General features: G+C 43.5%; 1 protein-coding gene across 1 annotated transcript in view; it reads right to left on the bottom strand.

Moving 5' to 3' along the window:
• Positions 1-684: 684 nt before the first annotated feature.
• Positions 685-10,087, bottom strand: part of prickle3 (prickle homolog 3) — a 21,150-nt gene continuing 11,747 nt past the window's right edge. The window contains exons 2-10 of the mRNA XM_037684045.1: positions 8,211-8,394; positions 7,842-7,955; positions 7,582-7,719; positions 7,129-7,332; positions 3,695-3,881; positions 3,266-3,604; positions 2,839-3,144; positions 2,365-2,769; positions 685-1,142 (exon numbers count right to left, since the gene is read on the bottom strand). Of these exons, the coding sequence (XP_037539973.1) occupies positions 685-1,142; positions 2,365-2,769; positions 2,839-3,144; positions 3,266-3,604; positions 3,695-3,881; positions 7,129-7,332; positions 7,582-7,719; positions 7,842-7,955; positions 8,211-8,394 (2,335 nt within the window). The remainder of the gene's footprint in view (positions 1,143-2,364; positions 2,770-2,838; positions 3,145-3,265; positions 3,605-3,694; positions 3,882-7,128; positions 7,333-7,581; positions 7,720-7,841; positions 7,956-8,210; positions 8,395-10,087) is intronic.

The raw sequence follows: 10,087 nt of genomic DNA on the forward strand, positions 1-10,087 counted from the left end.
CCTACCACAAATACACAAAAACACGTGGTCAACACAACATATTCACTCATGTACAGTGCACGAGACAATCAGAGAAAAACTAAATGTTGCACTAACAGTGGCCACTCTGTAGAGACAAAAACAAACCCTCAAAGTTTATTGATTGAACATCACAACAAATCATCTTGTATCATCAGACTAACATCTTTTGTAGCAACAAGTTAAGATGATGAGGCCACATGAAGATTGCACCTAAAATCACAGAATGACTCCTGCTGCTTTTGTTCACAATGTGTAATCTTTGGTAACATTTAGTATGAAATAATGCAGGGAGACACAGTGTGGTTTAATGAGGAGCAGCAGGAGACTGATTTTGTTCTACAAATGTTTATTTTAGCACTTCCTCTGCAGTTTCATGTTGTGTGCAGCACAAAAACAGATCACACCACGATATAAAAAGAGCTCATATGAAACCTGCTTCTATTATCACCTCTAAGGGTAAAATGTGCTACAGCAAGTTTGTACATGTAACTGTTTCTAATGTAACAGAGCAGTAGCATTTACAGATACAGTTACAGCACAAGTCTGAATGATTCACAGGGCATCGTTTCCTCCTCTGTAATACCTCGGAGTACAAAGTTCTGCAGCGACTCCATGTGACAGGTGTGTAGGACGACACGTGTTTTTGTGCAGGAGGCTGTTCTTTCAGGAGACAACACAGTTTTTATCTTTGTCCTTTGCACCCATGCTGAGAGCTCTTCTCCTCATGCTGCCTCTCAGGTTCCAGTCTCTCTGGATCTCCCCTCTCTCCTCTGACTCCTGGACTTGGATCTCCTCAGGCTGCGGCTTTTGAAGTTGTGGGGGCAGAGGAATGCGCTGTCCCAGGAAGAAGCCCTCCTCCTCAGAGTCTGACGAGGAGGAGCAGGTAGAACACGAGTCTCCATGTTTGTGTTGTCCCGGCTGGAGGATAAGTGAGGAGGCACTGAAGGAGCTCCGGCCATCTCTCTCGTTCTCACCTCGAGGGTCCAGAGAGTCGAGTTGAGGCCGGTCAGGCCGCGGGGTTTGGGAAGGCCTCTCCGAACCTGGGTAGAGAACAGGGTCTGAAGGAGCGCGGCATCGCCCCCAAACTCTCCTCGTGTTGCACTGATATGAGGAGGAGTCATCTGGTTGAAAAAAGAAACGAGAAAAAAAACTAGAGAAATTGCATTTCCTGCGAAAATGTAGTGTGAATGCTTATTTACAGTGGTCGACAGGTGCAAACGTGCAGCAAATGGTCAAATGCGCAGCAAACACACGTATGATGCAAACTCATAAACACGCAAACACAAAAACACAGCGTTTTTCTGTTGCATGTGTTTTTGTTTGCGTTTTTTTTATGTGTTTGCGTTTGGTTTTATGTGTTTGCATTTGTTTTTATGTGTTTACGTTAGTTTTTTTTGTTTGCATTTGTTTTTATGCGTTTGCGTGTCTTTGAGTTTGCATCATACATGTGTCTGCTGCGCGTTTTGCCATTTGCTGCGTGTTTGGCCGTTTGCTGCGCATTTGCACCCATCGGCCACCGTACTTATTGCTGAAGAACTTGATGAAAAACAGATGAAATTAGCTAAAATACATCCTGAAATGTAGCTGAAACAAGCCAAAGTTAGCAGAAGAAAGTAGAAAGAACAGATATTTGCTGAATTATGTTTAAATTAACAGAAACGAGAACAAAGTTTAAGAAATTAGCTTGAAAAAAGCTGAAATTAGCAAAAATAGCTGAAAAGTAGCTAAAAAGCAGAAAGAAGCATAAGTTACCTGAAGGAAGTGGAGAAAGCACATTATTACAAAATTAAGGTGAAAAAGTTGAAATGAGTGCAAAAAACATGGAATTAGCTGAAAAAAAAACTAAAATTAGCAGAAAACAACTAAAAAGTAGATGAAATAGCAGCTAAAGCTAAAATTTGTATAAATAGGCTGAAAGGAGCATAAAAAGGAAGATGTTAGAAGAAGCACAAAAATGTTGTAGTTAGCAAAAACAATCTGAAAGGAGCACAGCATCAGCTGAAAAAACAGCTGAAAGTAGCTGAAAAAAATTGTTTAAATTTGCACAATGAAGCTAAAAGAAGCTGAACCAGAACAAAATGTGAAAAGAGCAGTAAAAGGTTGTAAACAGATATAAACATTTGAAGGATTTAAAATGAGCTCAATTCATTTTTCTATGAGGAAAAAAATGGCAGAAAAGGCTAAATATTTCAAATTGCATCAATACAAAAGTACTAGCAGGATTGTCCTGAAAGAGCTGAATGTTTTGATATGATTTGTTGAAATAGCACAAAAATTAATTCACACAATAAACTGGACAAACGTGAGTTGGGTGAAATTTAATGACTGGAACCTTCTCCTCACCCAGCAGATCCATCTGTGGAGGGATGTTGGTCTGCACATGCAACCTGCCTCTGAATCCTCCCTCCTCCTCCTCTTCCTCATCATCCTGTTCATCCTGCTGATTTTCTTCACCTTTTGGGTGCAGCTCTTCCTCATTTTCCTCCTCATCGTCTTCTACTGAGTAGCTGCTGCTGATTGGCTCTCTGAAGCTGACCCTGGCTGTTCCACTGCGTGTCAGCGGGGGTGGAGAATCAGGGGGTCGGTTCTCTGCTTGGGCCAGAGTCTGAAGGGCCGGACCGTGGGGCGTCAAGTCACGAGACTTAACAGGGAGAGGGGGTGGGAGGCTGGGGGAGTTGTCCAATGGGGGTGGAGGTGAGTCAGACGAAACGAGCTCAATAACGTGCGAGTTTATCTGAGGAGGAAACGCTGTGGAGAGAACAAACTGGAGTTAGGACACATTTAGTCTGAACTCTGAGCGTGCTGGACTTCTGCTACCTTGCATTGCCTGGTTTGTCTTTTCCACCCATTTCCTACAATCTTTTTCAGTGGAGTTTCCTTTTGAATTATGACCGATCAGTGCAGCATTTCCATTTAGCTCTCCGTGGACCTGCCGATCCCTGCCTGGACGTTTGATACCGCAGCCCCCTGGCAGCAGACTGTAATGTGGAATGTTGCTGGGCCAGGATGGACCCGAGCCTTTTCCCAGATAAATATGGGGCAGAGGTGGGTAGGAGCCTTTTGGATAAAGATGACCGCTGGATGAAGAAACTCCATTCTGAACAGGAGTGCTGCAGTGGAGCCCTGAGAGCATCACAACAAACAATCATGGTGAAATAAAGGCACTGAATGTACAAAGTTCAAATGAAATTTAAAAACTCCCTGGCACCAAAACAACTTCTAATGCCTTGTGTCTCGTGCTCACCTTTGTTTTCCACCGCAGGATGAGCGCAGTCTTGTGCAGGAGTTGTATTTGGGTTGCTGCCCTCTGGTGGCTGCAGTGGAGAACCACACGGTGGCTGACGCGGTCTCTGTGGCGCCTGCCACCGTTTGCTGTGAGGAGATTTGCTTTGCAGCGCCGAGTCGCAGGAGTCTGAGTTATTGGGGTCCTCGTCGAGTGAGCAGGACCTGGAGCAGTAGATGAGCCTGTTGCGTGGGAGGAAGGGACGGCCGAGCAGTGGCAGGCGACAGCGGGCGCAGCAGAAACATGACTCGGCTGCGTGCCAGTGCTGACCCTCGTATGTCATCTGGCCCTGGTCAATACCTAACACAAATATGATCCCGCTTATAAACATCTGCATGGATTATTATAATCTAATGCAGGTCAATGTCATAAAATAAGTGTTTCTAGTACCTATGTGCTCTCCACAGGTATCACAGTACTCTGCATACAGGGACTCGTAACAGGAGCAGCAGTATGGTCTCGTCTCTTTCATGATGTAGCGTTGACCCCCCAGTGCAGCCTCGCACTCAAAACAGCAGAAGTGCTTCATGTGCCAGTATCTCCCCTCAGCCTCTGTACATTCATCTGCTAAAATAATCTGCAGGCAAAGACAGAGACATCATCCATGGACAGAGCAAACAATAGTAGATTTGTAGCCATGTCAGCAATAATGGCTGCATCATGACCACAAGGTGAAATAAATGCAGCTTATTTAAAACAAGGAACTATAATAACAAATTATATATAAAAATAAAACATTTTTCCTTAATGTTTTTACAGGAAAAACATTGTCCTCACATCAGAATAGGAAAGTAAAATACAGTAAAAAAAAAAAAACACAGACAAACTCATCTTATAATACATAACAACGGTTCTCCATCACTTCAATAAAACATGTGTGACCAGTACATTGTAAAAACTACGTGACCGTGTCTGGTTTGGTCTCCTGTGAACAGATCATGCAGTTTGTTATCAAGGTTGGGCACTAATCCACTAGTAGAGGAAATAACTTTCTGTTTAGCGGATTAGTGGTTTCACTAACTTTGAATAACTAGTAGAAATAGCTTCCAATAAATTTAAATATGATAAATTCAAGTCTGGGCAGCACGGTGGCGCAACTGGTAGAGCTGCTGCCTCTCAGTGAGCAGGTCCTTGGTTCAAACCCCGGTCCAGGGGCCTTTCTGGGTGGAGTTTGCATGTTCTCTCCGTGCATGCGTGGGTTTTCTCCGGGTACTCCGGTTTCCTCCCACAGACCAAAAACATGCATGTTAGTCTGATTGGTAACTCTAAATTGTCCCTAGGTGTGAATGAGAGAGTGAATGGTTGTTTGTCTCGTTTGTCTCTATGTGGCCCTGCGATGGACTTGCGACCCGTCCAGGGTGTACCCCGCCCCTCGCACAGTGATTGCTGGACATGGGCACGCCCCCGTGACCCAAAGTGGAACAAGCGGGTAAAGATAATGGATGGATGGATGGATGGATGGATGAAATTCGTCTGCTTAGTTCTTTTAAAGACAGTTCTCCACACTGAAAGCGTACAGAAGAATGATGATTTACACTGAGTGGAGCGATGCCATAATATGCTATTCTGTGCAGAGTAAAGCAAAGCTAAGTGCCACCCGGTAATGTCACCCCCCACCCCCCGCTCATTTCTCCAGTAAACAGTCTCTGCCTCATCATGCCAGTTTACAGCCAACAACAGACTTTTAAATGCCAAACCAGAATAGGAAAAAAAACATGAAAATTTATTTTCACACTCAGAAACATTGCAAACAGTCAGAAGCATCGTCAACAGTCAGAAACAGAAACATCGTCAACAGTCAGAAACAGAAACATCGCAAACAGTCAGAAACGTTGTAAACAGTCAGAAATGTTGTAGTCAGAAACACTGTAAACAGTCAGAAACATTGTAAATAGTCAGAAACATCGTAAACAGTCAGAAACATCAGAAACAGTCAAACATTGTTAACAGTTAGAAACACCGTAAACAGTCAGAAACATCAACAAAGTCCATGCTCAATAATCCAGGTATACAATCCAACATTTTTCAGTCAGGTCATCTGGACAGCATCTTTTTTTGTGCTGAAACGTTTCGCCTTCGATCCAGAAGGCTTCATCAGTCAAGGAAACACACAACAAAACTGATTCTTCCCCCAACAGCTTACTCCAAAGTGGAACAAACCAGATGACCTGACTGAAAAATGTTGGATTGTATACCTGGATTATTGAGCATGGACTTTGTTGTTTTCAACCAGTTTGACAAGACTGTCAACAAGGAAGAGGGCTGGCAATGGAGGAGGGGGTGTACCAAAGAGACCATCTTATCACAAGCAGAACTGGTCTGAAACATTGTAAACAGTCAGAAACATTGTAAACAGAAACAATGTAAACAATCAGAAGCCTCGTAAACAGTCTGAAACATTGTAAACAGTCAGAAGCCTTGTAAACAGTCTGAAACATTGCACACATAATTCATACCCAGCATGCTTGGCAACACTCACTCTGTCTCTGGGACGTGACTCTCTCACACATGATTTCACACATCTTTACTTTAATACAAACAGATTTATTACTGAGAGGATATTGATGGTGATGCACAGCAATTTTGTAGTTAGTTTATAAAAGTAGTTAACCACAAAGAGAATAGCTAAAGTGAGAATTCATTATAGTAAATGACACGAGGGAGATGTCCGACATACATTGAATGCATCACTCTGCTTCAGCACTGCAGAGTTCTGTTCTGATGGATGGGATTAATTTCTGAAAGCTCACCTCTGAGCAGGACATGGACGCTTTACTTGTGATTCATGAAAGGTTGTCACGTAACAGACAGTCTTACAGTGTCAGCAACAGCAGGGTATGATAAAAGTTAACACTTTACCGTTAGCTTTCGATAATTTTTTTAAAAATCTGTTATTTTCAATCATTCAACCTTTCTGTAAACAGGCTAGTCCCACTGAGCCACGAGGACTCATGTACAAAAGAAACTTGGATTTTAACAAAGAGTGATGACAACAGTAGATAACAACGACAACAACAGACATTCACAAATGATTCATACAAATTTGTATTTTGTTGGGGTTTTTCTAACAATTGAAAGCAAAATGATAATTAAAAGGAGAAAGAAACGTAGCAAAAAAACCCAGCTAAGATTACAAGGCGGTGTAGAAAACTAAAAACAGGAACATGTCTGCATTGGTTTTTCCCAGGAACTTAACAGATGTTTAAAGTCACTTAGAGAGGTCAAGGTCGAGAGCTTCAGATCTTTTTGCAAGATATTCCAGGAAACAGGAGCGGAGTAGGAGAAGGCCCTTTTTCCAAGTTCATATTAAATGTTTAGTGTTAGCAAAGCTAATTTTTAGTTAGCAAATTATCGGTTACTGAAACTAATGTTTTGGTTAGCTGTGCCCACCACTAAGGTTATAGAGGCTCTCTTAGCAGCACTGTCTGATGTTTCATCACCAAAGCAGCGTGACTTAACCTAACAACAAACATTAAAATTCTGCATTTTATAAAATTCCAGTTTCTGTAAACGCTGAATATCATGCAATGATAAGTCTTTAAAAATTCTTGTGCTTGAAGAGGCCTGATCTCAAGTCTGTAAAAATAAGAGTTCAGTTGTTTGTTGTTAGTACGGAGCAAACAACAATCACGAGATGCTGACAGCTTAGTTAAATAAAACAGAACAGTGATGCCTGTCTGTATCTCAGCCTGTAGCCTGTCCATCAGTAAACTGTTTCAACTAATCTCTCAAGTCACAGTAAGAGGCCTGTCAAAACAAAAGAGACTAACGGAACAATCTATAAATAGCAAAAAGAGATTAGGACAGTAAAATTAATCAGTCACCTCATCGCAGGCCTGGCAGCGAGGCTTGAGCCTCTCAGCGTGGTGCCGGCCGCAGTAAATCTGTCCATCCTGGTAGAAGTAGATCAGATCGACCAGCAGCTCGCTGCAGGACGCACACTGGAAACACTGAGGGTGCCAGCAGCAGCCGTGTCCCGCCCGACTCGCAAACACAGCGATATCTCCACCGCTGATGTGTCTGCCACACTGGAAACATGGATGTGGTTGGGCGGGGTTCAAACAGCAGGAAGTTAGACGGTACAGTTACCAAAGGACGACAACTTTAATTTGCACAGTAATTTGCTCGCACAGCCCTGTGATCAGTAAATCTCAGCTGCTGTGGTCCTTCTGTGCCTGCAGGGCTCTGACACACAAGCTTCAACATCTGTGCAGTGATACTGTGCTACACATGATCACATCTGCTACACTTTCTAGATGTAAAATACTAGTCTGCACCTGCTGGCAGATGGCGCCAGTCATCGTCACAGGGAAAGGTCTCACAACACCTCGGCCCAAGTTTTCTTTCTTTCTTTGCTGGCTGAAGAGACACAGCTCTTTTTTCTCCTCGTCGTCCAGAGAGTTGCAGTACTGAGGCTGAAGGAAACACAGGTTTGAAACAAAAAAACTAAATCATTAAGATCACAGCTGTTTTCATTAACGGTCACGCTGCTGGTTCTTTCTGAGAGGGTTGTATGTATCGTATGAGGCGATGTTACCTCAGTGTCATGGGTCGGCAGCTGGTGCAGCAGCTGTTTAATTCTGTATCTCTCCCCTGGACTGTTCATATAAGGAACCCTGTCTTCTGGTAAGCAGCTAAAATACTGGTACACCTGCATGAGAAGGCAAGTATGTTCATATAAAGGCAGAAATGAGAGACTACAAACAGCAATTTATCAGATTACAGAGCGTTTTATTCAAGTGCTGACATAAATCCTAATGAGAATGTTTTCCTCGTTGCCTTGCAAACTATCTAACAGTTTGAGTTTCTGCTCGAACACGTTCAGGGAAGTCGGAGCATCTCCCGTGTCTGTGTAGCATTAATTTATAGCTTGACTTCGAGGCTGTTCTGCACCCTGGTTTCTTACCTGTTCGGGCTTGAGCCCAGGTGGGACCCACGAGTACTCCTCCGAGGCACATCCCGAATCGTCATCAGAGATGGAGTGTCTCTGGAAGTCCGACACGAGCTTGGTCATCATCTTTTCCAGCTGCCCTGGTACCGAGCGCACCACATGCTCCTCCCGTACACACTTACAGTGCACGCAGATCTTCCTGTGGAGACAAAGACAGGCCGAGGCTTCAAGTTCAAGTCAACTTTACTGTCATTCTCATCACGTGTGGTACATGAGGTGGAACGAAATTATGTATTCAGGGTCCCAGTTACATCAAAACCAGCAAAAATATAAAAAGTAACAAGAAGCAGTATATAAGGATCTAAGATATACACCAAGATATACACTTCATCCTTCAGGACGTGAAGGCTGATTTACAACACAAGCCAAAGCTGATCAGATGTCTAATGTTTCACTTAAAACTGCAGGTGGTTCATTTAGGTCCTGTGGAGCAAAACAGAACGTTCTGAGCCTCAATCTTATCCACAAGGTGTTTTTTTTTACTGTGCTAGCAAAAGAATGATAAAACATTTTAAGCTAAACAAAAAACCTAAACAAAAAGGCTTCTCAAAGTAATAATGCTGTTTTATTTCACATTCATGTAATTCCAGCTGCTGTCAACCATATAATTTATGAGCACACGCAGACACCGCGTCACAAACCAGCCCACAAACATTGTTCAGGCGGACTGAACCAATCCTCCTGTTGTCAGCGTTAATACACAACTGTTGTCTCAACATGACCAGCAACACAGAAAAACACAACACCCACATGCTTTCTGACACAACTGGGATCAGTTCCTGCTCTTCGCCCCACCTCCTCACGGGATCCGCATCTGGACTGGAGCATCTCTGCCAAACAGGCAACAAATGAGGTCACAGCCTTAAGCCTGACTGTTGATCCAGACCCGTTCAGAGTGGGAGGTGAGGACTGGATCAGTAATCTCCCTCTGCCTCGTCTTACAACCATCTTGTTCTCCGACTCTGCACCACATTCGATCTGGAGGAGGGTGTGACTATGCGTTTGTGTGTGTGAGCGGTGGAGTCAGAGCAAAGTGCCCCGGGCTGAGAGCGAGGTGTGGGTGTCACGCATTCGAGTGGGTGTGACAATGTGGCGATATACAGTATCTACTTCGTGAGGAGCTCTCCGCTGTGATTGCATAACTGCTCACCAGCTGGTACTTGTGGCTCAAGTTCACGAGGCACAAAGCTGCTTTATTCAAGCACCCAATCCCCACAGAACCAAAAGGCTTGCACACCCAAACTCAGAACCACGGGTAAACTGAGGAGTACCGCTCCTCTGACCAATCAGATCATAAAAACTGGGCTCTATGAAACGTTAGGGACCACTGGTGGTGACAACTTCATATTTGTAAATCTCTTTCTTTACTCAAAGTAACTAAAGTAACTATTACGAGGCATTTAGGTGCTGCTAAGTTCTAAAGATCCAAGTTAGGAAGCAGACAGAAAACTGTAATTAACAGTAAACACAGCAAGTCAGTTTAGATCAAGTTTAAGTCGTGTTGGCACAAATCAGGCTCCAGCTGTGTTTGTATTCCTGTCTTAACAAAATGAGAGCAAGGAACACGATTTATATGCAAGACTAGGACAAGACCGTTAGAGCTAGTACAATGGAAATGATGGCAAAAACACACGTCACCTCAGGCTTTACTGTCCCCCATCATGGAGCGAAGAGAACTGGACATACCGCCCCCGTCTGTCCGGTGAGCTGGATAACTTCAAAAATAAGCAAAGTGTCCACTTCCAATTTGGTGTATCGCTGCATTTAGGGGTAAGAAAGGTCACTATTGAAAACTGGTCTGCCACATCAAAATCCAAGCTGGCCACCAACAT

The sequence above is a fragment of the Nematolebias whitei genome, chromosome 11 (assembly GCF_014905685.2).
Source record: "Nematolebias whitei isolate Nwh7 chromosome 11, NemWhi1, whole genome shotgun sequence".
Taxonomy (NCBI): Eukaryota; Metazoa; Chordata; class Actinopteri; order Cyprinodontiformes; family Rivulidae; genus Nematolebias; species Nematolebias whitei.